The sequence below is a fragment of the Moschus berezovskii genome, chromosome 22, assembly GCF_049115385.1.
Source record: "Moschus berezovskii isolate FMDL1 chromosome 22, NW_MosBer_1.0, whole genome shotgun sequence".
NCBI classification, from domain to species: Eukaryota; Metazoa; Chordata; class Mammalia; order Artiodactyla; family Moschidae; genus Moschus; species Moschus berezovskii.
In genome coordinates this window covers 11,037,470-11,063,367 of record NC_142481.1, presented here as the reverse complement: position 1 = coordinate 11,063,367, position 25,898 = coordinate 11,037,470, and the positions used below count along the sequence as shown (strand labels likewise).

General features: G+C 56.7%; 1 protein-coding gene across 3 annotated transcripts; it reads left to right on the top strand.

Moving 5' to 3' along the window:
- The first annotated feature begins 135 nt into the window (after nt 1–135).
- CLASRP (CLK4 associating serine/arginine rich protein) lies at nt 136–25,476 on the top strand. 3 transcript variants are annotated; one of them, XM_055411900.2, is made up of 21 exons: nt 137–414; nt 1,202–1,329; nt 8,221–8,318; nt 8,846–8,947; nt 9,109–9,188; nt 11,312–11,396; nt 12,410–12,558; nt 13,355–13,451; nt 14,745–14,823; nt 14,908–14,981; nt 15,795–15,836; nt 18,945–19,160; nt 19,274–19,561; nt 20,907–21,164; nt 21,477–21,516; nt 21,816–21,876; nt 22,108–22,166; nt 22,242–22,288; nt 23,778–23,860; nt 25,044–25,068; nt 25,336–25,476. In XM_055411900.2, exons 2-21 carry the CDS (start codon nt 1,231–1,233, stop codon nt 25,376–25,378), a joined length of 2,025 nt encoding a protein of 674 aa, XP_055267875.2. In that variant the 5' UTR covers nt 137–414; nt 1,202–1,230; the 3' UTR covers nt 25,379–25,476. The 3 variants fall into 3 exon arrangements, 2 of the variants coding, with proteins under 2 accessions (XP_055267875.2, XP_055267876.2); XM_055411901.2 differs by having other exon boundaries at nt 138–198; XR_008683923.2 differs by lacking the exons at nt 23,778–23,860; nt 25,044–25,068; nt 25,336–25,476 and having other exon boundaries at nt 136–414; nt 21,477–21,520; nt 22,242–22,292.
- Nucleotides 25,477–25,898: the final 422 nt, after the last annotated feature.

Here is a 25,898-nt window from a genome sequence, read left to right as displayed (position 1 = left end):
AAAGTCTCCAGGCTCCGCCTGCGCCCCTCCGATTTCCTTAAGCCCCGCCCTTCCGCTCACTCCCTAGTCCCACCTAGTTCCCGCCCCTCGAGTCGGCGGAAGTGCCTCCGCTGCTCCCCGCCCCGTCACTCAACCTCCCACTTCCGCTTCCGGTGCGGGTCGCGCGCGAGCGCAGCGGTGGGAGGCGGCGACGAGCCGGTGAGTGCGGGCAGCGGGTGACCTGCTGGCCTCGGGCGGACGTCAGCCCAGCTTCGCCCTTGCCTCGGCTTCTCCGCGGTCTACTGTGAGACTCCGCTCGGCCCGGGCCCCGAGGGCCGCCCGCCCCGCACCCCCTCGGCCAGCCGTGCCTCAGGCCGCGCCCTGCCTCCGCCGTCGGCCAGAACTCGCATCATCGGACCCTGCCGCTTGCCACAGGTCCCGCCCTCTTGTCAGAAAATCTTAGCCCGATCCCTCAGTCCCAGACCGGGTGCTCGAGCCCTGTCCTCCAGGCTTGCCCCTAAACGCAGCCCACCCGCTCCTGTCAGCTCGCTCCGCCTCCCTCAGCCTCTGTACCCTCCCCCCGCCCCCAATTTAGATTCCTGCTTTAGACCTCAGCAGCGCTCCGTTCTTTTCCTCCGGCGGTGCCTCCTGCCCCTCCTCCCGCAAGTGTCGGGAGGACATCCACCACCATCCCTGCCCTTCACCTGCTCTCGACCCCCGCCTCCGCACCACTACTGTTTTTCCATTAAAACTTTCTCCTCTTCGTCCCCCTGCCTTCATCCCCAGACCTCTGGTACCCAGACCCACCCCCCCACCCACGGCCCACCTGGTGGGCGCCGTTTCAGCCCTTCCTCTCGCTTGAGCTCCCAACCCCAGCTGCTCATGTTCTTCCTCTAGACCTTACTTCAGACACTCACTCCTTCTATCCTTGAACCGTTCATCCTTGATTCGTCCTCCTTCAACACAGGGTACCACTTTCCCTGGACTACTCACTCCAGAATGAACGGGAGTGGGGGTGGGGGATTCAGAATATCCAGGGTACTGGATCAGACTTGCCCGGGATCCACCTGAGTGTATCCTGCTGCACAGCTCTGCAGCCTCACTTACTCTCCCTGAAGCCGATGTTCAGGATTAACTCTATCAGCTTGTTAGGTGATGGTGATTCTGCCCGTATTTTTTTTTTATTTTAAGCCCATCTGACACCCCTTCCCTCATCCCTCAGGTTGAGGCCCCAGCCTTGGCCTCACCACAATGTGGCACGAGGCTCGGAAACATGAGCGGAAACTTCGAGGCATGATGGTCGACTACAAAAAGAGGGCGGAGCGGCGCAGGGAGTACTATGAAAAGATCGTAAGTGACCTTTAATCTGGGCTGGGAGCTCCATGAGAGGGCGGAGCCCTGGTTGTCCTGGTATCACTGAGGCTTGGAAATACGGCTAAGAGGGGATACCCGTTTCCTCAAGAGAATGTCCATTTTTTGAGCGTAATCACATGCTGTGCTGTGCTGTGCTGAACTGAGTCTTTCAGTCCCATCGGACTCTTTTCCACCCCGTGGACTGCAGCCCCTGGCTCCTCTGTCCATGGGGATTCTCCAGGCAAGAATGCTGGAGTGGGTTGTCATCCACCTCTCCAGAGCATAATCATCGGGGGCGGGGGGCGGGGAACTGAGGTATTTTTTTTATTGTCGCATGCTGTGCTGTCTGGTGTGGACTCAGAGTACAGAACTGGTGTTGACAGGAAGGAGGGGAGTCTTTGTAGCACTTCAGACATAAGATTGGCCACTTCTGGAATGTTGTTGGTCTTGCTTATTCCTGTGTTCACAGTGCCTGCCCAGAGGAGCTCAGCCCTTCTTAAGGTTTGACTTGGCACCCGGAAGGAGTACTGTCAGTATTCACTAAGTGAATTCTGACCATTTCTCCCCTGTTATATGCTTCAGTTACTTTTGAAGAGAAGAGCACACTCCATCTTGTGACCTAAAAGGCCCTTGTGGTCTGGCCTCTGGGCTTCATCCTGAGGCAGCTCCATTGGCCTTTTTTTCATCTCTGCCACCGCTGGGTGTTGAGCCTGTAACGCCTCCTCTCAGTTCTTTTAACTGTTACTTGTTCTTGAGACCCCAGCTTGAAATGGCATTGGCACTAGGTTCCGAGTTTCTGTGGGATGGTATTTATATAGACGTTTTCATTTACTACTGCATCACTGCCGCAGGCTCCTCCCTGGTGTTCTGGCTTCCAGTCCTGCAGCTCTAATCCATCCTCCTCAGAGAGGCCAGAGCGGTCTTTTTTTTTTTTTAAATAAGAGATGGAATTATTGTTTTTTTTTAAAGAATACTTATTTATTTGGGTGCACTGGGTCTTAGCTGTGGCATGAGAGATCTAGTTCTGTGACCAGAGATCAAACCTGGGCTCACTGCATTGGGAGTGTGGAGTTTGAATTGCTGGACCACTAAGGAAGTCCCCAGAGAGGTCTTTCTAAAGCACAAAGCTGACTTTGTCCCTCTCTTACTCAGAACTTCTCTGTGACTCCTTAGTGCCAGGCTCCTCATGACACCTTTAAGACCATCCACAGCCTGGCTTTTACCACCTCCTCCAGACTCATGTTACTCTGCTTTCTGCCTTATTCCTTTGCTCATGTCATCTGGCCTCCCTACTACCTGGGGCTACTTTTTCTAGCAGAAAAAGGTGTATAAAGAGCTACCAGTTTACCTCCTAAAATTGTATAGTTCTCTCTAGCCATAGGGGCTTTGCATGAGCTTTTCCTCTACTGGGTTAGCTCCTGCTCGTCTCTCAGATCTCGGTCCTCAGGGAAGTCTTCCCTCATCCTTCATACTCAATCAGTGTACCCTATAAATGCTGTCATAGCTTCTTGTTTTTCCCCTTTGTGGAATTTAACACACATTTTTAGCTCTGTGAGACTGGGGACTAGGTTTATTTGGGTCATGCTATTGCTTTCCAAGCTTGAGCCCAACGTGGTTTAAAAGACTAGATGAATAAAACAATAATAATAGCAGTTGCCGTTTTAATTGATCCTTCTCAGGCTTCAGGCTTTGTGAGGAGAACTGCAGATGTATGATTTCTTTGAGTCCCCACAATCACCCATGAAACAGAGGCTGCTATTATCCTAGGAGAGGAATCTCTGAGAGCCTGTCTCCAGTGGTGTCCAAATAACTATGACGTGACCACAAGGGCAGGGCCTGGGTCTGTGTTGGTTACAGTTGAGGCCCTAGGAGTGGGCCAAGAATGCTATCAGGGTTCAGGGCTGAATAACTGCTGCTTATGAAGGGTTCAGGGTGTGCCAGACCCCATGCCTGCTACTTTGGCACATTGTTTCTAGTCCTTTCAGCAGGCCTGAGAGATGGGTGTTGATCCCTGTGTTAAAGGTTTGCTGATAACAGTAGTTAATGCTATTGAGCATTTTTGTGTTAAGCACTGTGCTGAACGTTTGACACACATCTCTGTTTCATCATATCTTCACTGAAGACAGATGTTTATTTCCTTTTTACAGAAAAGCCCAGAGGTGGCCAGTCCTGTTCAGGGAACTGTTATTCAGCCGTGAGTGGCTTCTCTTGCCAGTATTTTCTTAAGGTCTAAAAGGGCTGCTCAAGCTCTAGCCATCATGTCTTTATATTCCATTCAGCAGGGAGGAAGAAGGGAGGGGAAGAGGCCAATGGGCTCGTGTCAGTTGTTAAGAAAGTTTCTAAATGTTTGCACGTGATACATCCACTCGTATCCACATGGCTGGAAAGTAACCCCGGTCACATACAGCTGCCAGGAAGGCTGAGAGGCATACCCTGTACTCTGGGAGGCATTATGCCAGTTGTGTTAGGAGTCTCATTACTGTGGAGGGAGGACCAGTGGATGTTGGTTGCCAACTAATGGGCTGTCACAAATGGTGGCGATAGGGGCACCTCCCTCCCAGGTTATCGGAGTGTTCGGTGTGATTAGGCACAGAGACTCCCGAGGGCCGGCCTGCAAATGCCAACTCTTCTTGGTGCTGAGGGTATTATTACCAAGTAGAGCTGGACTCGCATCCAGGTGGATGGATGGAGTGGAGGAAACAAGGCTGGAGTGGGGTCATTCAGAATGCCTGGGACTCCAGGCTCTCGTCCATGTGAGCTGGAGAGCTCTCTGAGCTTTGTTTTCCCCCTTGGGACAGTGGTGACGACCAGCCCCTCTCACTGGGTAACAGGGAAGAGCTTCAAGAATAGAACAGTGTCTGTGGGGTGCGTTGTGGTGCAGGCCTGTACAAGCAGCTATTGTCCCCGAACATGAACGTGATCAGCATTCAGATCAGAGCCACCAAGCTGTGGATGGTGACGGCTTTGAGGAGAGGATGGGGCTGTCACGTGGGTCTCTCGTCTTATTCTCTGCCCGAGAGAGGCAGCTGAGGCCAGTGTTGAAGAAGCAGAGGTCGGCTGTGGCAGACTGGGCCGGTGTGTCCAGACAGCTGACTTCTCTTCTCCTGATCTGTCCTTGGTGCCTGCTCTCTCTCTCTTCATGTCCCTGGTTCCGTCATTTTTCCTGTCCCTGTTGACTTTCTTCTAATCAGTGGTTTGGGTAAAGAAACAGAATTCCATGTTGATGTGAAAGTGGGAAATAACACGGATCTCAGCTCTAGCATCTCCTCCTCCAGGAGGCTCCAGGCTGACCCCAGCGGGCTGAGTGGTGCAACCCCTGGCTCCCCCATCCCAGCACTGCTCGCTGTAGGTCGTCACTGTGGGGCCGGGTCTGTCCCCATGATGGACTGTGAGCCGTGGGGTCAGGGCTGACTGTCTCAGTCACAGCTGTGGCCCTACCACAAGGCCTTGCTCAGAGTGGGTGCCTGCTTCACAGTTGAATGAGTGAGAGAAAGACCACGGACTTGTCTGACCTTCTTTGATCCTGGAGACATAATGGTCCAGTGGTTAAAAATAGATTTTGGCTTTTGAAGAAGTATTTGTACATGTTTGACCATAGCCAAGATGTGGAAACAACTTAAATGTCCATTAGCTGATGAATGGGTAAAGAAAAGTGGTCTCTACATGCTGTGGAATATTATCGAGCCGCAAAAAGAAAGGAAATTCTGTCACAGGCTACAGCATAGAGGCAGCTGGAGGACTTTATGTCCAGTGAAGTAAGCCAGTCACAAAAAGACAAACCCTGCAAGATTCCATGTGTATGAGGCATTTGAAGCAGTCAGGCCCTTAGAAACAGAAAATGATGGTTGTCATTAGCTGGGGGAGGGGGAAAAGGGAGTAGTTGTTCAGCAGGTGTAGAGTTTGGGTTTTGCAAATGAAGAAGCTCTAGAGATCCGGTGCACAGCAAGGTGCAGATAGTTAAAGCTACTGTACTATGCATTTAAAAGTGGTTAGTTTAGTAAATTTTACGTCGTATGCCTGTTACCATGGCCAAAAAAATTATTTTAGAAAAAAAGGGGATTTGGGAGTCAGGCCTATTTGGGCTCAGATTCTGGTTCTGTTTGTGACTGGTGTGATCTGGAGCGAGTGAGCCTCCCCGCTCTGAGCTCCAGTTTGCTCATCTGGGACATGGGGTAGGAATAGCACATTCCTCCCATGGTTGAAAAGTTTGAGGTGTACATAACGCACCTGGCTTTTAGTGTGGTTCAGGGACTTTTCCAGAAGCTCCCAACAGAGCCAGGCCTTGGACCCAGTCTTAACTCCCCACCCAGTGCTTTTTTCTCTGGTGCTGGTACAGTGAGTTCTTGGTACAGGCCAAAGTCCAAGCTGCAAACAGTCCCACATGTGTCTTGGTGTGGGAGCCGAGCATTTGGCCTGGAGCGGTCTCGGAACTCTGGGTCTTAGACTTGCCCAGGGCGGTCATGAGGCCTGAGATGAGGGACTGAGGGAGGCAGGTGAGGTCCAGGACGAGGCGCTGGATCGCAGTAGCGCCACCCTGTGGACGCGGAGCAGCCCAGTGGTAGCTGTGGTCATCGGTGAGCGTCCTTCTCAACTCCTGCTGGCTGGGGTTGGGGTGGGAGCTGGAGGCCGAATGAGGAAGTGCAGGCTCTCGAGAGCTTGAGGCTGATGGTTTTCTCAGTCTCAGGGGCTCAGTCTTCTCATCTGTGAGTGAGGCCGCATTCTGTTTGCTTTGGTCAGTGTTCCTGGGTCCTGCCCTGGGCGCTTGGAATACAACAAGATGGGTCCTGCCCCCCGGAAGTTCCGTTCTAGTTGTGGGGGGTGATAGGTGATGGGCAGTGCTCTGAAGAGAGTAGGGTAGGGTAAGGTAGGGTAAGGAGCTAGGGTCAGTCAGGGGCTGTGGGAGCTGTTTAGATAGATTTGATGAGGAAGGCGGCTGGAAGGGGATTGGAAATAAGTGAGGAGACAGATGTGCAAGAGCAGGGCTCTTCTGTGGCGTGGAGGCCGGTGGGGTGGAACGGGGCAGGGCGGGGCTCGGGAGCCTATGGTGAGAAGTCAGAGAGGGCCAGGCAGAAGCAGGCCAGGCTCCGCATAGAGGGACAGGACCTAATACGTTTTAACACCGCCTCAGGCTGCTCTGTGGTAAAGGAGCTGCAGAGGGCAAGGAGCAGAGCCAGGGAGAGGAGGCTGCTGAGTGGTCAGGGACGGTGGCGGGGCAGGGGGCTTGGGATGGGGGGTGGCTGGAGTCTGGGAGGGGAGCTTGGTCAGGGCTTAGTGGGGAGCAGCAGTACCCTGGCTCGTGACTCTGGTGCGGCAGGGGGCTGGAGCTCAGCCAGGGCCCGGCACTTGCAGCGGCTGCTGCTGCTGCCACCGCCAGATTTTAGGCTTTCCTGTGCAGTTATGGTCACTTGGGGTTGTAACCCCCACAGGAGAGCTCAGGCCGGAAGTGAGAAATGAATGGAAAGTAGCAGCACGTGGTGGGAGGGGCTCTCCTCCATCTTGGTGCCCTTTTAAAAAAATATAGCTTTATTGAGATATAACTCACATACTCAGGCCTTCCCTGGTGGTCCAGTGATGAAGACTCCATGGTTCCACTGGTTCTATCCTTGGTCAGGGAACTAAAATCCTTTGTGCCTCGAGGCATGGCCAAAAAAAGGAGAAAAGAAGAAAAAATTTTTTTAAATCCACATACTGTACAGTTCAGTAGTTTTCAGTATCTTCGCAACCCCGGTATTGAACCCAGGTCTCCCACATTGCAGGTGGATTCTTTACCAGTTGAGCCACCAAGGAAGGCCAAGAATACTGCAGTGGGTAACCTATTCCTTCTCCAGCGGATCTTCCCAACCCGGGAATCTAACTGGGGTCTCCTGTATTGCAGGCAGATTCTTTACCAGCTGAGCTTCCAGGGAAGCCCTCAGTATATTCACAGGAAATTCTTTGTGATCTCCAAAAGAAGCCCCATGCCCATTAGCAGTTAGCTCCCCGCTCCCTACAACCCTGGGTAACCGCTGTCTACTTTCTGTCTCTATGGATTCATCTGTTCTGGACATTTCACATAAATGGAATCATAGGATGCGTGGCCTTTTGTGACTGACTTCTTTCGTTTAGTGTAATGTTTGCAGGGCTCATCCAGGTTTTAGCATGGATCAGTACTCCATTGCTTTTTACTTCTGAATAATGTTACATCGTCTGGCTGTGCCATGTTTTGTTTCTCTGTGGTACATTGATGGACATTTGAATTGTTTCCACTTTTTGGCTGTTGTGCCCAGTGCCACTGTTGGTGTACAAATATTTCAGTGTCTGTTCTTAGTTGTTTCAGGTATGGAGTGGAATTGCTGGGTCAAGCGGCAGTTCTTTGTCTAAATTTCTGAAGAACCTGATTTCTCTGTATTCCTGTCAGTGTTTCTTGCTGTTGCCTATCCTTTCCATGTTAGCCATCCTAGGGAGTGTGAGGTGGTGTCTTGTAGTTCTGATTGCTCTTTCTCTAACGAATAGTGACATTGATTATCTTTTCATGAGTTTATGCAGTTGTGGTGCCTTCGAGGCTGCTCCTGGCCAACGTGCTTGCACCTGGCTCTGAATGAGAGGCCCTGGGGTGGGTGTGGGGTGAAGAGTTGGGGACTGATATTTTGGGGAGGTCAGTCTCTGTACTGGCTCTGTAGAAGATTGAGCCAGAGCTCAGAGCCTCTTGTGGCTACCTTGAGAGGAAACCTGTCCCCAGGGGTTAGGTGGCCCTGTTAGTGCCGTCCGCGCGCCCCGGCAGGTTCTTTCACCTCAGAAATATGGCCTGCTTGGCACAGAGGCGAACCTGCTGCTAAACTTGGTTGTGTGGGGAGTGGTAGGGTTCAGGACTCAGTTGGGTGGTGACCTCCATCTCTTCCATCCCTGCAGAAGAAGGACCCAGCCCAGTTCCTGCAGGTGCACGGTCGAGCTTGCAAGGTGCACCTGGATTCTGCAGTTGCCCTGGCCGCGGAGAGCCCCGTTAACATGTAAGACTGGGTTTGAGGGCTAGGGGTCCAAAGGCACCTGGTGTATGGACAGACCTGTGGAGCCTCAGACAGGAAAGTCTTGGCCTGAGTGGGAGGGTGAAGGTCGTTAGCTAAGGTGAGACAGCTGGTTTGGGATGAAGACCCCATGGTGTAGCGGTTGGAGCATCTCGAGGGGGGCGAGCAGGGCCACGGCCAGAGGACCAGGTGAAGCAGAGACTTGGTTGCCAGAGGGGGTGTTTTGGGGTGTTAGCAAGTGACCCATGGGACCTTGTTCAAGTTCCCACTCTTGCTTGGTTCTGAAAAATAGGGCCTCGATTTCCTCAGGGCCCTTTCAGGTCAGGAGCCTGAATGTAGATTCAGGGTGCGTTGTGGCATAAGAAACTGAGAGGTGGGGGCTGCGAGTGGGACTGGCACGGGGATCAGAGGGGCTGAGGGCCTGGCTCCCAAGCACAAGGTGGCAGGGAGCAGGTGCTCTGTGTTCAGGGTGCTGGGACCCTAGACTCCTTGCTCCCCTGCTCCCGCTTCAGGATGCCCTGGCAGGGGGACACCAACAACATGATTGACCGCTTCGATGTCCGCGCCCACCTGGACCACATCCCCGACTACACGCCCCCGCTGCTCACCACCATGTAAGCCGCCTGCCCGGGGTTGTCAGCCCGCCCCTCCTGGGAAGGAAGGGGGTGTGCGCGTGGGCAAGCCCCCACCAGCTGGAGGCCGGCCCCTTGTCCCCCTTCCTGCCAGCTTGGGGTGGGAGCTCCCTGTGATCTCGAGACCTTGTCCTTCCCCAAAGCTCCCCAGAGCAGGAGTCGGACGAGCGGAAGTGTAACTACGAGCGCTACCGAGGCCTGGTGCAGAACGACTTTGCCGGCAGTAAGTGACCTGGGGTGTGGGGAGTGGGTTGGGGAGAGAGGTCCCTGGAGGCTGGAAGACCGCAACAAGACTGGGAAGAAAAGTCATCCCAGTGCTTTCTCCTGCAGGGCCTTGGGTGTGCCCCAGCTCTGTCATGGACTGCTCTGTTCGCATCCATTTTCTCTCTTGGGGCCTCCGTCTCTGGAATTGGTTCAGGAGACGTCTGCTGACCTAGATGGTCCTACCAGGTGGCCACTGCCCTCTAATTCTGTGATCTTTTTCCTAAAAAATTGGGAGAAGTAGGAAGAACTTATTTTTTTTGCTCTGTGTATTTTCCCCACCTGCATGGGTCAGAATGTTCGCTCAAAAGAGGAAATTTATGCCTGTTTTAAATGACTGTTTAGGCAGTTTGAAAGCTTGCCAAGTTATCTAAGGTTCTTTTCCCAAGCTGTCACCTCACAAATGAGAAAACAAGTGTAGGGGCTGTTCCCTGCTGTGGACTTGTGGAGGTTCCAACCCTGACAGAGTTTTTTGTCTCGTTACTGCAGTACGTCTGTGTGATCACCCAGCAGGGTAGCGGTGAGGCCCCATTTTATAGATAAGGACATTGAGGCCCGGGTTGGGAGGGACACTGTCCAAGGAGTTGGGGTTCTCACCCTGCCCTTAAGCACTACTGTGTCCTGCAGACAGCTCTGAACTGTAGCTCACCTCCTGAGAAGGACTCGGAGCCTCTGTCCCAGATCTCCCTATGAGATTAAGGGCCACACGCTCGTCCCTCAGCCTGGCTGGTCTCGTTTCCTGGAGAAGGGTGATGGTGGAGGTTTCTGTCCCTTAGCATGATGTGAGGGTTCATGTGAGGGATGCTTAGGGCCCCTGCACAGAGCCTGACATAGTCCACCCTCGCTGTGGGTTCACTGTCCCTGTAAATCTTTGTTTCTGAAATGGATGTTTAGCATCTCTAAAAGCAGAGATTTTCAAATTCTGGCTATCAGTGAAGCCTTCACATCAGGGGAGTATAGCATCACTGATGTGGTGGTGGCTTTTGCCTTCCCCCAAGGCCACGTAGATGCTTGATGATGGAGCCAGGGTTTCCCTTGGTTCTGCCTGATTCCATCTCTCCATCTATCCATTCATTCGTACAATTCCTGAGCACCAGAAGTGGGTCAGGCATTCTTCTGGGAGGAGGGGTCTAGTGGGGGGCCACGTAATCATGAAAGCGGTGCTCATCACAGGCTGAGACACTGTTTGGACACGTGGTGTGCTGTTCTCTGAGGCGCTTGACTGAGGCCGGGTCAGCGGAGGGCGGGGTGGGGCGGGGCAGGAACTCCCCAGTGAGGGGAGGCGGCTCCCAACTCTGTCTGGCCTTTCGGGCAGCCGTGAGGGGACGGGAGTGTCCTGGGGGGCAGGGAAGGCCACCTGGCCGGAGCTCACGTGAGACAGCTCATGTGACTGCCCAAGCCTGTAGCCCACATAGAGGCCCTGGGCCCTCCCCTGGGGCTGTGTAGACCACCAGCAAAACGCGGGAGCCTGCGGCGATGGCCGTGCTGTGTCACCTTGGGGCTCACCCAGACCCCCCACCTCGCTTTACAGATAGAAAAGCTGAGGCCCTCTGAGGGACGGGGCATGTCCGGGGTCCCACTGGAGTGGGGCTTGTGTCTTACTGCCCACGGACCAGGGGGCTCCGGTACATCACTGAGCTCCTCAAGTTGGGTGTTGCAGCTGAGAGAGAGCCCAGATTAGCTTAATTTAAACTGGGGCCCAGAGGCCCAAAGTGGCCGCCCGTGGAGTCCAGGTGACTGACGTCCAGCTCTCAGGACAGGTTTGTCTTCCCAAAGGGTCCAGTCAGAGGTCTCTGTGACAGTGCTCACCCTGCCAGTGGTCCTCCCATTTTACAGGAGAGGAAACCGAGGCACAGAGTGGCTGAGTCCCTTGCCCAGGGTTGCGTGGCGAGTCAGCAGTAGCCAGGGCCCTCCTGCAGCTGCTGTGTCTTCACCATGCACTGTGTGATTATCTGGGAATCCATGAGCCTGCCTCCAGCCGTGCTGGGTTCTCAGCTGCCCAAGCCCCATTGCATTCTTGAGTTCCCCCTGAGTTCCCAATGTCCCCAGCCCGCTCTGACTCATGTGCCTCTTGCCCCACCCCAGTCTCCGAGGAGCAGTGCCTGTACCAGATCTACATTGATGAGCTGTACGGAGGCCTCCAGAGACCCAGTGAGGATGAAAAGAAGAAGTGAGTCGGGGTCCGGAGCTGCGGGGGGCAGGAGGGCTGTGTGCCCCACAGGGCTCTGTCCACCCAGTATCCCCTCGAGCCGGGCCTGGTGGTCGGCAGACAATGGATGCTCACTTCATCAGCGTTGTGAGGAGGAGGCAGCGCCGGAGGGGAAGGGTTTGCTGATGAAACTCTACATGGTGTTTACCACCCTTGGGTTGGGAGGAGGTGCAGTTAGGAGAGCAGGTGCTGGACTGGGCCAGGGCCTGGGTTTGAGTCCTGCCCTCCGAGCCTCAGCGCCCCCTGCCTGGACACCCCAGGATTACAGGAGACGGAGCTGGTAAAGTGCTTGTCCCCTGCCAGGCAGTAAGCGTGTGGCCTGCAGCAGCTGATTTCACTCTGTAGAGGGCTTCTCCGGGCTGTATGCCCTGAGGAATGGCTCATCCCTCTGCCAGCCTGGCCAGCCCTTCTGCTGCTCTGCAGTCCTGGAGCCCCCTGCTTACCCCCTGCTGCCAAGCCGTCCCCTCCTCATGGAGGTGACTGAGTGTCTCAGTGACTGACCCTTATCCACGGCCACCTGTTTTGGACAACGCTGGCACAGGGATGGTGTCAGGGCATGTCAACTAAGTTCAGCAGCACACATGCGCTAGGCCCTGGCTCCATCCTGGACCAAGTTGGGCTGCGTTGTTATCCAGGAGAACTTGGGCCGGCTGTTGCAGGACACACAGTCGGGGGTGGCGGTGGAGAGACCCAATGTGAGTGGGCCGGGTGCTGAGGACGGCCTCCACCCCCAGACAGAGGGCTTCCCGGAGGGTGGTGCGCTGGAGCTCTGGGAAGGGGGAAGGGCTGGTGGGAGGTGGGTGCAGAGCGTTCTAGGCTGAGGGACCATTCAAGGGCGCCAGGCTGCCTTGGCTCTCAGGAGGGTGGTGTGCGGGCAACGGTGTGTGGGCCGTGGAGGCTTGGCTGGGCTGCATCCGGCCTGGGGCCCGCCTCTTCTCCTGGCATGGCCCTGACTCTCAGCTCCCCCGTGCCAGGCTGGCGGAGAAGAAGGCATCCATTGGCTACACCTACGAGGACAGCACGGTGGCCGAGGTGGAAAAGGTGACAGAGAAGCCAGAGGAGGAGGAGTCCCCGGCTGAGGAGGAGAGCAACTCGGATGAAGATGAGGTCATCCCCGACATCGGTGGGGTCCCCTCTCTGCCCTCCCCATCCACAGTCCCTGGGCAGCGTTTCCGTGTCTTGCCCCTCCCCCTCTGCGGGGCGCCCCGTGCTTACGAGCTCACCCCTCCTGCCCCTGCCTCCCGCCGTCCTTCCGTCTCACTCATGTCCTGGTCCAGCCTCCCTCGCTGTTTCTCTCTCCTTCCTCGTTTCTAGGACTTTGCTCCTCTGACACTGTCCCCGCCTGGGTTCTGGCTCTGTTCTCCTCTTCTGACCTCAGCCTCTCGGTCTCTCCCCACTCTTCTCTTTCGCTCTCTTTGGGAAAACACGTGTTCCTCCGGTTACAGAGCCGGCCTCAGCCCCAACCCCGCTGCCCATTGCCAGCTAAATGCCCACTCATCAGACCGGCCACCCCTCTCCCCCCTCACCTCATCCAGCTCACTCTCAGCCGGTCCGCTGTTTGTTCAGACATGTAAAGCCCACCTGCCACTCAGCCGTCAAGCATCCCACTCCTGAATACCTGTGACCTGCACCCTTGCCTCCACCCACCTAGATCTTCAGCCACCCTCGTTCATGCACCCGTGTACCTCGCCCCCTCCCCATCACATCCCCCCCACCCCCGCCCTCACCCACTGTTTATGGCGTTTGCTCCTGGCTGAGCCCTGTGCCAGCCTGGGGATACCAGGATGTGCTGACTCGTGTCCACACCCCCATTCACCCACAGAGGCCTGAGGTCTGGTGGCACCCCCGCCCCCGTGTCCTGGGGCACTGCCCCTTCCCTTCCTCGGCTTTAGCCCCTGACAGCCTTTCTCTTGGTGCAGACGTGGAGGTGGATGTGGACGAACTGAACCAGGAGCAGGTGGCAGATCTCAACAAACAGGCCACGACCTATGGCATGGCCGATGGCGACTTTGTCAGGTGAGGCCTGTGGGCTGACAACGCTCCCCACCCTGTGGACCTGGCATCTTTGCTGTTGCCCCTCTTCCGGGGAGCGCTGGTTTCCCTGACTGCACCAGGGATGTTACACGCACAGGCTCCCGAGCTCGTGGAGGAGGGGTGGAGGTTGTACGGGGTGGTCCTTGGGGTCAGCTTCAGCAGTGTTGAGACAGAGGCTGCTCCCAGTTGGGTGACCTGAGGCCTTCTGAGCCCTGGGAGCTTCGGGGGTTTCTGGGCCTGGTGGACAGCGCCCTCTGGTGGACAGGCTCCTCTCCCTGGATCATTCACTGGCAGTTGCTGGTTGGGCCTCTGCCCTGTGCTTCACCTGGGTGGGTCACAGAGACTGGTCCCAGCTAACAGGGTATTGAGTCCTGAGTACTCCCACATCTGAACACAGCCTGAGTATCTGAGCATCCTCACTCAGGAGCAGCCAGCGTCCTCACCACGGCCAGAGTCTTACCTCTCTGGTCCTCTCCCCACACACTCCACTCCTGCCTGGCCTCCATGGCCTCTTTCCCCCTCAGATGCCCGAGGCCCCACCTGATCCAGGGCCGCTCAGGTGCTGTGAGCTCTGCCTGCACCTGCACAGCTCACTCCCCAGGGGTCTCGTCAGCTGTTACTCTCTCTCTGAGGGGCTTCCCCAGCCTCCCTGTTAAAAACTACAGCCTCTACCAGGTCCCTGGCGGAGAAGGTAATGGCACCCCACTCCAGTCCTCTTGCCTGAAAAATCCCATGGGCGGAGGAGCCTGGTGGGCTGCAGTCCATGAGGTCGCGAAGAGTCGTACAAGACTGAGCGACTTCACTTTCACTTTTCACTTTCACACATTGGAGAAGGAAATGGCAACCCACTCCAGTGTTCTTGCCTGGAGAATCCCAGGGACGGGGGAGCCTGGTGGGCTGCCGTCTATGGGGTCGCACAGAGTCAGACACGACTGAAGCGACTTAGCAGCAGCAGCAGCAGCACCAGGTCCCTGGACTTTTCTCCCCTTTCTGTGATTTCCTTTCCTATCAGGTTTTTCACCGTTTAACGAGTCGTGTGTTCCGTGACTTAGGTCATGGTCACTCTTCTCCCCAGAATGTTAGTCCGTGAGAGTGGGGAGTTTTGTTTTCAGTAATCCTCGATGCCTGAGATAGCACCTGGCGTGCAGTCGGTGCTCAGTAATAGCGCCGAGTGAATGCGAGGCCCCCAGGTGGCTGGGGGTCCTTCGCTTCCCGCAGTGACTCCACCTGTAATCTGACCTCATTCCTTCTGATGGCCCTCCTCCCCCTGCGCAGGATGCTCCGGAAAGACAAGGAGGAGGCAGAGGCCATCAAACACGCCAAGGCCCTTGAGGAGGAGAAGGCCATGTACTCGGTGAGGGCTGGGCCCAGGTGGCAGGGCAGGTGTGTACTTTGTGGAAGGCACAGCCTCACCAGCCTCATCCCCACCCTGCTCCAGGGCCGTCGCTCCCGGCGCCAGAGGAGGGAGTTCCGGGAGAAGCGGCTGAGGGGCCGCAAGATCAGCCCCCCCAGGTAGGTGGGGTTCTGCCCTGTGCCCCCGCCCTGCCAGCATCAGTCTTTCAGGACTCTGGGGGAGGAGCCAGGGCTCAGGAAGGTCTGGGGGGGCAGACTTGTGGCCTGCGGGCAGAGTCGTCCTAGTAGAGCAGTGAACAGGGAGGGTCCGGGTTAGGTGTGGCCATGAGGGACGTGTGGACACCCATCCTACCAGCCATCCCCTTCTCCCTGCTGGATTCGGGACCCATGTCACATTCCCTGGCTGTGAGCAGAGTCAAGGGGCACCATTGCTTCTGTTGTGGGCCACCTCCTCCCTGTTAGAGTTTAGGTAGAAGATTTTGTCTTTTCGAGCTGCAGTTTCCTCTTTGGGAAAGGGGCACTGTCACCTTCCAGGATGGGGGCTACACCAGTGCCCACAGTGAGGTCTTGGGCAGGTTTGGATGAGGCAGCTGGTGTGCAGAGAGCCCAGCCTGGGGCCCAGGCAAACCCATGCCTCTGCCACATCTCCTCTATTCAAGGGGAGTCACAGGGTTGCTGTGAGGCTTAAGGGACCTGGGCTCAGGGTTGGATGCATGGTCTGGAAAATGTTCAGTCACGAGCTGTGGCGATTCTTGCCATTGTCACTGAAGAAGTGCGGGGCTGCAGTTCGGGCTCTGGGCAGGTATGAGGGGATAGGAGGAAGGGTGAAGGCAGGGCCTATAACCTGGCTGGCAGCCTCCTCATCACTGTCCAGTGCATGGCCTTGGGCACCCAGGTCAGGGGTTGGCCTTAATTCCATGCATACTGACCCCAACCCCACCCCACCCCCATCCCATCTGGTTCTCCCTACAGCTACGCCCGCCGAGACAGCCCCACCTATGACCCCTATAAGCGGTGAGTTCCCAGGGCCCAGCACCCTCCTAATGGAGGGCGGAGTGGGGTGGGGTGTGTGCGCTGTAGGCTGCCCTCCTGAGATCATGGACTGGAGAATGTGTTCTGCTTTTTTCTGATATAAACATAACGGAGTTTTGTGTTAAAAGTGACCAAACGTGGCGGAAAGGCGGGACTTAGATGTCAGGTGTCTCTAATCTGAACTCCCAGAAATAACCAATGAGAATTAACAGGCATAGAATGGCCTGGTCTCACGCAACATGTGTCTTCTGGCGTGGGAGTGGTTGGTCAGAGACTTTGAGTGTGGACAGGTCTTAGTCTGACCTGTTCCCTTTGTCAGATGGTGTGAGAGGGACCCTCAGGGCTCCTGGGAGGACAGGTGAGATAAGTCAGGTACACCTTTTGAGGAACGGTCTGGCTTGGGTAGGTGCTCAACTGTGGGTGCCATGAGGGAGATTACGTACTTTCACAGAATTATTTCACACTTAATGCTTTCAAACTTGCTTCACACCTGACTTGACATCTTTTGCCAAGAGAATGCACTGCTCATAGCAAACACCCTCTTCCAGCAACACAAGTGAAGACTCTACACATGGACATCACCAGATGGTCAATACCAGAATCAGATTGATTATATTCTTTGCAGCCAAAGGTTGAGAAGCTCTATATAGTCAGCAAAAACAAGACCGGGAGCTGACTGTGGCTCAGATCATGAACACCTTATTGCCAAATTCAGACTTAAATTGAAGAAAGTAGGGAAAACCACTAGACCATTCACATATGACCTAATGATTATACACTGAAAGTGAGAAATAGATTCAAGGGATTAGATCTGATAGAGTGCCTGAAGAACTGTGAATGAAGGTTAGTGACATTGTACAGGAGGCAGGGATCAAAATCCCCAAGAAAAATGCAAAAAGGCAAAATGGTTGTCTGAGGAGGCCTTACAAATAGCTGTGAAAAGAAGAGAAGCTAAAGGCAAAGGAGAAAAGGAAAGATAGACCCATTTGAATGCAGAGTTCCAAAGAATAGCAAGGAGAGATAAGAAAGCCTTCCTCAGTGATCAATGCAAAGAAATAGAGGAAAACAACAGAATGGGAAAGACTAGAGATCTTTTCAAGAAAATTAGAGATACCAAGGGAACATTTCATGCAAAGATGGGCTCAATAAAGGACAGAAATGGTATGGACCTAACAGAAGCAGAAGATATTCAGAAGAGGTGGCAAGAATACACAGAAGACCTGTACAAAAAAGATCTTCACGACCCAGATAATCCCAATGGTGTGATCACTCACCTAGAGCCAGACATCCTGGAATGTGAAGTCAAGTGGGCCTTAGAGAGCATCACAACGAACAAACCTAGTGGAGCTAGTAGCTCAATGGAATTCCAGTTGAGCTATTTCAAATCCTAAAAGATGATTCTGTGGAAGTGCTGTACTCAATATGCCAGCAAATTTGGAAAACTCAGCAGTGGCCACAGGACTGGAAAAGGTCAGTTTTCATTCCAGTCCCAAAGAAAGGCAATGCCAAAGAATGCTCAAACTACCACACAATTGCACTCATCTCACACGCTAGTAAAGTCATGCTCAAAATTCTCCAAGCCAGGCTTCAACAGTATATAACTGTGAACTTCCAGATGTTCAAGCTGGATTTAGAAAAGGCAGAGGAACCAGAGATCAAATTGCCAACACCCATTGGATCTTTGAAAAAGCAAGAGAGTTCCAGAAAAATATCTATTTCTGGTTTATTGACTATGCCAAAGCCTTTGACTGTGTGGATCACAACAAACTATGGAAAATTCTTAAAGAAATGGAAATACCAGACCACCTGACCTGCCTCTTGAGAAATCTTTATGCAGGTCAGGAAGCAACAGTCAGAACTGGACATGGAACAACAGACTGGTTCCAAATAGGGAAAGGAGTACGGCAAGGCTGTATATTGTCACCCTGCTTATTTAACTTATATGCAGAGTACATCATGAGGAACGCTGGGCTGGAAGAAGCACAAGCTGGAATCAAGATTGCTGGGAGAAATATTGATAACCTCAGATATGCAGATGATACCACACTTATGGCAGAAAGTGAAGAAGAACTAAAGAGCCTCTTGAAGGCACAAGAGGAGAGTGAAAAAGTTGGCTTAAAACTCAACATTCAGAAAACTAAGATCATGACACCTGGTCCCATCACTTCTTGGCAAATAGATGGGGAAACAGTGGAAACAGTGTCAGACTTTATTTTTTGGGCTCCAAAATCACTTCAGATGATGAGTACATCCATGAAATTAAAAGATGCTTGCTCTTTGGAAGAAAAATTATGACCAACCTAGACAGCATATTAAAAAGCAGAGACGTTACTTTGCCAACAAAGGTCCGTCTAGTCAAAGCTATGGTTTTTCAAGTGGTCATGTATGGATGTGAGAGTTGGACTATAAAGAAAGCTGAGTGCTGAAGAATTGATGCTTTTGAACTGTGGTGTTGGAGAAAGCTCTTGAGTCCCTTGGACAGCACGGAGATCCAACCAGTCCATCCTAAAGGAAATCAGTCCTGAATATTCATTGGAAGAACTGATGCTGAAGCTGAAACTCCAATACTTTGGCCACCTGGTGCGAAGAGCTGACTCATTTGAAAAGACCCTGATGCTGGGAAAGATTGAGGGCAGGAGGAGAAGGGGATGGCAGAGGATGAGATGGTTGGATGGCATCAGTGACTCCGTGGACCTGAGTTTGAGTAAACTCTGGGAGTTGGCAATGGACAGGGAGGTCTGGTGTGCTGCGGTTCATAGGGTCACAAAGAGTTGGACACGACTGAGCAACTGAACTGAACTGACATCTATGTAGAGGAAACCTGTTGCTGTTACAGTACACATCTATGCATCTGTTCTTAATAATAGTTTTCTGTCACTGCTTTTCCTGGTTGTATTGAGAAGGCCTCCGTGGTCATGAATCCAATGCTTGCAGGCCTGCTGTCTTTCTGCCCGCCGGCTCTGTTGTACCTGGTGTCTGTTGTCGCTCGGGGCCCTGCTCTTCTGCATCTTGTTGCTCTGTGGAGGGTTTGTTCGTGGGTGGACAGGCTCGAGGGTCCCGGTGACCGAGCCCCTTCTCCCTGCTCTTCAGGTCGCCCTCAGAGTCCAGCTCCGAATCCCGCTCCCGTTCCCGCTCCCCGACCCCCGGCAGGGAGGAGAAGATCACGTTCATCACCAGTTTCGGGGGCAGCGATGAGGAGGCGGCCGCAGCCGCAGCTGCAGCAGCTGCATCAGGGGCTGCCACAGGGAAGCCCCCGGCGCCTCCCCAGCCTGGCGGCCCCGCACCGGGACGTAATGCCAGCGCCCGGTCTGTAACGCTCACGCTGCCCGCCCTACACCCCAGCCACCGTGGGGGGGACTCGGGGCAGCAGGGGGCCATGGCCTGGGCCGGCGCTGACCGCCCCCCGTGCCCGCCTGCAGCCGCCGGTCCTCCACCTCCTCCTCCTCCTCCTCCGCCTCGAGGACCTCCAGCTCCCGCTCCCGCTCCAGCTCCAGCTCCCGCTCCCGCCGCGGCGGGGGCTACTACCGCTCTGGCCGCCACGCCCGCTCCCGTTCCCGGTCCTGGTCGCGCTCCCGGTCCCGCTCCCGGCGCTATTCTCGCTCCCGCAGCCGTGGCCGGCGGCACTCAGGTGGGGGCTCCCGAGATGGACACCGCTACTCCCGCTCGCCAGCCCGGCGCGGCGGTTATGGGCCCCGGCGCAGAAGCAGGTGCGTGGGGCCGGGGACCCATCTGGGTGAGACCAGGCCCTGTGAGAGAGCCGTGGGGTTGGGGGGACAGTGGTCATCCAGGTGGGAGCCAGTGGGCGGGAGACTGGGCTGTGCTTGTTCCGGGGGCTCCCTGGGTGTTTACAGCTGGTGATGCATAGGACCAGGGTGCCCCGAGGGCAGGGGCCAGAAAGTCAAGGCAGCTCTTTGAGAGGAGGGCAGGGTGTGACGTAAGCGCTGCAGGTGGGGCAGGAATACCGTCCCGGGAGACGGGAGCATGCCTCCTGCCCTTCCCAGGGTGTCAGGGCTGCCCGTGGAGGGACAGCACGACCTGCTGGGTGAGAGCGGGGCTTGCAGAGCAGCGGGCCGGGTGAGGAGTCTGGTCCTACTGCTGATCTGTTGGGGCCTCTTCATCTGTAGAAGAAATAGAATCATAATGTCTCTTCAGCTGAGTCTCAAAGTTGTGACAAATTCTACTTCAGTGCTTGGTCCAGAGCCTCTCTGGATGAGTGCTTTTGTGGTCCGCGTTATCACCTGTGTTGTTGTGTGGATCTCAGTGTCCGCTCCCCACAAGGTCTGGCAGGTAAAATCGAGGCACCCCATGGGCCTAGTGGCCCAGGAGCACACTTCCCCTCTGCTGGGGTCGTAGGCCACTTAGTGGCGGGTGTGGCATGCCCAGTTTTCTGATTTCTCCAGAGAAATTGAGTTGGATGTTTAAAGGATAGCTCTTGTTTTCTCGATATTGCTGACAAAACCTGGGACAGTCCCACCAGAGTCAGTGTGCGGTGTTGGTTTGGTGTCCAGATCATTGCCTGGAGCCTGACCCGGGGCAATGGCAGGAGACAGGCTCAGGGCCAGAGGGGAGCTTGGTCACCCTGAGGAGGGGGCCCTTGCTGAGGAGCCCCCAGGTCTTGAGCAGAGAGAGGATGGGGCTTTCGTATCCCCAGACTGGATTCTGTGGGTCTGTGCCATAGGCGAGTGGGGAGGGATGAGGGGTCATCCCCACTGGTGGCAAGACCCTAGGCCTGGCAAGGTGAGGAGGAGGTGAGCATCCAAGGCGGGGTCACCAGGCAAGTCCTGCCCTCCCAGAGATCACCTCGCAGGGAAGTGGGCGCACAGGTGTCTGGTGAGACATGAAGAGCTGTTCTCGGCCAGTGTGGCTAGAGGACAGTCTCTGTTTAGAGACCGGGAAGGCCAGGGAGGGTGTCTGAGGAGAGCAGCGGGAGGAACTTGGAGACAGACCGCAGGGCCTCGTGGAGGCACGTAGATTCAGTGCCCTGGTGGGGGCAGCGCACAGGGGGGGTCCCTGGAGTCTCACGGCCTCCCTCCTGCTCTGCGGTGCCCCCAGGAGCCGCTCCCGCTCCGGGGACCGTTACCGGCGGGGTGGCCGGGGTCCCCGGCACCACAGCAGCAGCCGCAGCAGCTGGTCCCTCAGCCCATCCCGAAGCCGCAGCCTGACTCGCAGCCGCAGCCCCAGCCTGAGCCGCAGCCGCAGCCTGAGCCGCAGCCGTAGCCACAGCCGCAGCCAGAGTCACTCGCCATCGCTGCCAAGGGAGAAGCTGAGCAGGCCGGCAGCGTCCCCCGCTGTGGGAGAGAAGCTGAAAAAGTGAGTGGGGCTAGGGCTGGGGGACTGAGGTGGGGGGCGCCCCACTGTTCTGTTTCAGAAGGAACTTGGTCCTGCCCTGGGGGGTCTGAGGGGGCCACACCTCTGCCCTTGGTGGGGGTGGGGGTGCTGAGGAGTCCCAGCCTTTCCTTGGGTGAGGGGTCAGAGGGGGACACGACCCTGCCCGGCAGGATTCAGGAGGCACGTGGTTTCTGCCAGAGGGTGTTTGGGGCACGCGGCCTTTGCTGTCTGGTCTGAGGGCAGTGCTGAGGCCACGTGGGGTTGGAGGTGGCAGCTGCTTTTTCTTCCTCCCAGGACCGAACCTGCCGCTGGTAAAGAGACAGGAGCTGCCAAAGTCAGTAAGAATTTGGAACTCGCCCGTCTAATTCCCGCCAGCAGCAGTGCCCGAGAGCTGGGCCCGGTGGGCCTGCAGGGGGGCCCGGGTGGGCCAGGAGATCCAGCCCCAGGGATTGAGATCCGTGCCCCGCTCCCCCCTTCCACTGTCCACTGGGGCTCCCAGACCCTCATGGCCAATCTCCGCAGCCTGCCCGTCCTCCGCTCCTGCCCCTGCCAGTCCCAGGCTCTTGGATGAGGTGGGTTGTGGGAGCTCCGGGACACCCACCCGGTCTCCTGCCTCTTCTCCCCCTTCCCCAGCCCAAGCTGACGCCACAGGAGAAGCTTAAGCTGAGGATGCAGAAGGCACTCAACAGGCAGTGTACGTCCTGGCCCCGCCCTTCTAGGGCTCCCCTGCTCCTCCTCCTTCCTGTCTGGCCTGGGAAGACCCTGCACTCTCCCAACAGGAGGCCCTTGGGGAGGAGTGGGTGTGCACCCGCCCTGTGACTGCCAGGTCCAGGGCCTCAGCAGCCTGGCCTCTCTGAGCTCAGCTTCCACCTCCTGCGGGGGAGCTGGAGGGCACCCCTCAGCCACTGTGCCCCTTTCCCCACAGTCAAGGCAGATAAGAAGGCGGCTCAGGAGAAGATGATCCAGCAGGAGCACGAGCGCCAGGTATGGGGGCCGTGAGGGCGTGGGGCCCACACGGGGTGCCGTTTGGCCCAACCCTCACTGCCCTCTCTGCCACAGGAACGGGAAGACGAGCTTCGTGCCATGGCCCGCAAGATCCGCATGAAGTAAGACTGCCCCAGCCTGCCTCTGGGTTGGTCTGTGTTCCCCACCACCAGCCCAACCCAGACCTCTGACCAGGCCCTCCGGGTGGAGGACAATCAAATCCTCTGGACCTTCGTGTCCTTCCCGCCTCACAGCTCCGCCAGCCTCCAGCTTGGGTCGCCTTTCCTGCTCTGTCCCAGATACCCACTCACTGTTCCCCAAGGCTGCTCTCGGGTCCTTCCTTGAGGTCCTGTGTGGAGTAGTACCCCCAGAAGCACCATCCTCCAGCCCCGCCCTGCCTTCTCCATGGCGCTCGCCTCCCCTGCATTGTGGTGTCCTGTCTGTCCTGTACTCACTCTTGCTGGCTCCCCACTGAGAAGTCGGTCTGGCTGCCAGGCTCCTGCTGTGTGCTCTGCCCCCAGAACCCTGGTGCTCATAAATGCTGAAGGCTGGACGCAGGCCAGCCCCGCGCTGGGAGCCAGGGCTTCGCGCCCCTTCCTTTCTGCTCCTCTCCTCGCCTGACTCTTCTGCGGAGCTGAGTGGCCCAGAGCCTGGTTCAGACAGACTTGGGGTTCAGTCCAAGCTCCGCTTCTCTCTTGACTCTGTGGCCCTGGGGTGGGTGCTCGTCCAGACTGTGCAGTCCTTGGTGCCAGCTGCACAGGGTAGCTGAGGAATTAGTGCCCTTAGAGCTTCAGCCTGTGTGGGGCCCATGGGCAAGGAGGGGAGTCATTTGAGAGCTGTGTCACCTGTTCCTTATTTCTCTTTCTACCCTGTGTTTGCTGTGGGTCCTTGGATAAGTACCTTAACCTCTCTGAGCCAGGATTCATTATGTGAGGTAGATGTAATGAGGCAGCCGTCTCTGGAATCCCGCTGTAAGCCTCCTGATGTGTGGTGCCTGGCACGTGGGGAGGCTTGATGTCTGGAGCTGCTGTTACTGGCTGGTGGTTTATTACACATGCATCACACGGGTGCATTAGGAGGTGGGGAGCACAGTGCGTAGGGGCTTGGCATTCTAGTCAGTCAGGCCCGGCTTCCGATCCTACCTCTGCTACCCACTAGTCTCCTGTCTGAGCCTCAGTGTGCTCATCTGCTAAATGGGGATGAAATAATTGTCCCATCTCATAGGCTTGTGGGCAGGATTTTGTGTGATCAAGGTCAGGCACTACAGCGCTCAGTAAATGCAGCCCTTGGAATAGCAAAGCAAATCCCGGTCATTCTGACAAAGGCCAGATAAGCACTTAGTGTGTAAGTCCCTTTGTTCAGAGGCTGTGCCTGGAGCATGACAGGAAACGATCAAACTATCTAGCCCTGAGCAAACTGTTCATCGGGTGGTAGACTGGGATTCAGCTGCTGGCCAGTGGCCCCTCTCTGAGCTCAGTGCTCTCGTTTCCAGGTGGGGAGAGGAGCAGGATCTGCCCCTTGGCTCACTCTTCCACTCGACCTGGCAGGCGACCCAGCTGGCCCTCGAGTTCAGTATTCTCACCTCTTACCCTGGTTCGCCTCTCCCTGCAGGGAACGGGAGCGCCGAGAGAAGGAGAGAGAGGAATGGGAACGCCAGTACAGCCGGCAGAGCCGCTCGCCCTCCCCCCGCTACAGTGAGTGTGCCCCGGTCACCGTCCCCTGCTGCTGCGAGTGTGCCCGTCACCCTCCCCCCCACAGCGAGTGTGCCCCCGATCACCGCCCCCCGCTGCTGCGAGTGTGCCCGTCACCCTCCCCCCCACAGCGAGTGTGCCCCCGATCACCGTCCCCCGCTGCTGCGAGTGTGCCCGTCACCCTCCCCCCCACAGCGAGTGTGCCCCCGGTCACCATCCCCCCGCTGCTGCGAGTGTGCCCATCACCCTCCCCCCCACAGCGAGTGTGCCCCCAGTCACCATCCCCCCGCTGCTGCGAGTGTGCCCGTCACCCTCCCCCCCACAGCGAGTGTGCCCCCAGTCACCATCCCCCGCTGCTGCGAGTGTGCCCGTCACCCTCCCCCCCACAGCGAGTGTGCCCCTGATCACCATCCCCCCGCTGCTGCGAGTGTGCCCGTCACCCTCCCCCCCACAGCGAGTGTGCCCCCAGTCACCATCCCCCGCTGCTGCGAGTGTGCCCGTCACCCTCCCCCCCACAGCGAGTGTGCCCTGGTGGCCCTCCCCCGCTACAGCGAGTGTGCCCCCAGTCACCCTCCCTCCTACTGCGAGTGTGCCCCCGGTCACCCTCCCCCCTACTGCGAGTGTGCCCTGGTGGCCCTCCCCTGCTACTGCGAGTGTGCCCCTGGTCGCCCCCCCCCACTACTGCGAGTGTGCCCCGGTGGCCCTCCCCTGCTACTGCGAGTGTGCCTGTCACCCCCGCCACAGCGAGTATGCCCCCAGTTACCCTCCCCCTCCACAGCGAGTGTGCCCCGGTGGCCCTCCCCCCCTACAGCAAGTGTGCCCCTGGTCACCCTGCCCCACTACAGTGAGTGTGCCCCCGGTCACCCTTCCCCCCTGCAGCGAGTGTGCCCTGGTGGCCCTCCCCTGCTACTGCGAGTGCCTCTCTGGTCGCTGGGTCAGGAGAGCCGCGCTGGAGGCTCTGGGGCATTAAAGAGATGTCAAAACTGGGTTACAGAAAACCATGGTACACCTTTCACATCAGGCTTCAATAAATTGAAATGTTTAAGCTGCACACACACAACACACAGTGCGCCAGTCCTGGGGTTACGGCAGGAGCTGGCAGAGCTTCACAGTGTGCGGGTGTGGGCCGAGGGGCAGGCAGTGTCCTGCTCTTCTCAACTTGTACTCCTGTCCCCCTTCTTTCCAGGTCGAGAGTACAGCTCTTCTCGAAGGTAAGCAGGCACGCCGTCCTCCCCGGGCAGTCACTGTTGTCCTCTGGTGGGAGGTCCCAGCCCTGGTTCCCCCGTCCTCGCCCTGGCCCCCCTCGAGTCGTAGGAGCTGCCCAGGGCCTGGCCTCATGCTGCGCACAGCCAACTTCTGCGTCACTGAAGCCCCGGTGGTCCCGTGTGGGTGGGTGTGTGAGCGTCTGCCCACACAGCTGGGCTCTCTGCTCCCTGCCCAGACCCTCACAGGGCCTCTCTCCCCGCTTCTCTCTCCAGACGGTCGAGGTCCAGATCCCGAAGCCCCCACTACCGACATTAGGCATAAGCGTGGGTGGGCAGAGATGAGGTGGGGGGACAAGGGCTCGAGCTGTGATGCTGCTGGTTTTATCTCTAATAAAGTCACACGTTATTTAATTCCCTTCACCTGGTCTCTTGTTTGGTCTGTGTGATCAGTGCAGGGCCCCCAAACCCCGGTGCCCACCAACCAAGGCCAGCTGCGGTAGGTGCTTGGTGGCTTCAGGGAACAGGCTCCAGTGTGACCTGGTGGGGAGTCCCGCCCACATCTGGGCACTGGAGCATGGCTCCTTGGTAATCAGAACTGCTGCTCCTGCCACACTTAGGGCCTGGGTGCCATGTGGTGGGAAAAGGGCTGAGCACCCCGCCTGTGGAGGATGGGCCAGGACTTTGCCCAGGGGCCTCTGGTGACAGGTCCAGGCCTCTCCCCACCCTCGCCTCGGCCCCTGCCCTGGCCTCGCCCACACCGGGAACCGGGAGCACAGCTTTTTGTGCCAGTCCTGCGGTGCCCCGGGCGCTGGGGGCCGGCCTCTCCCCTCACCCCG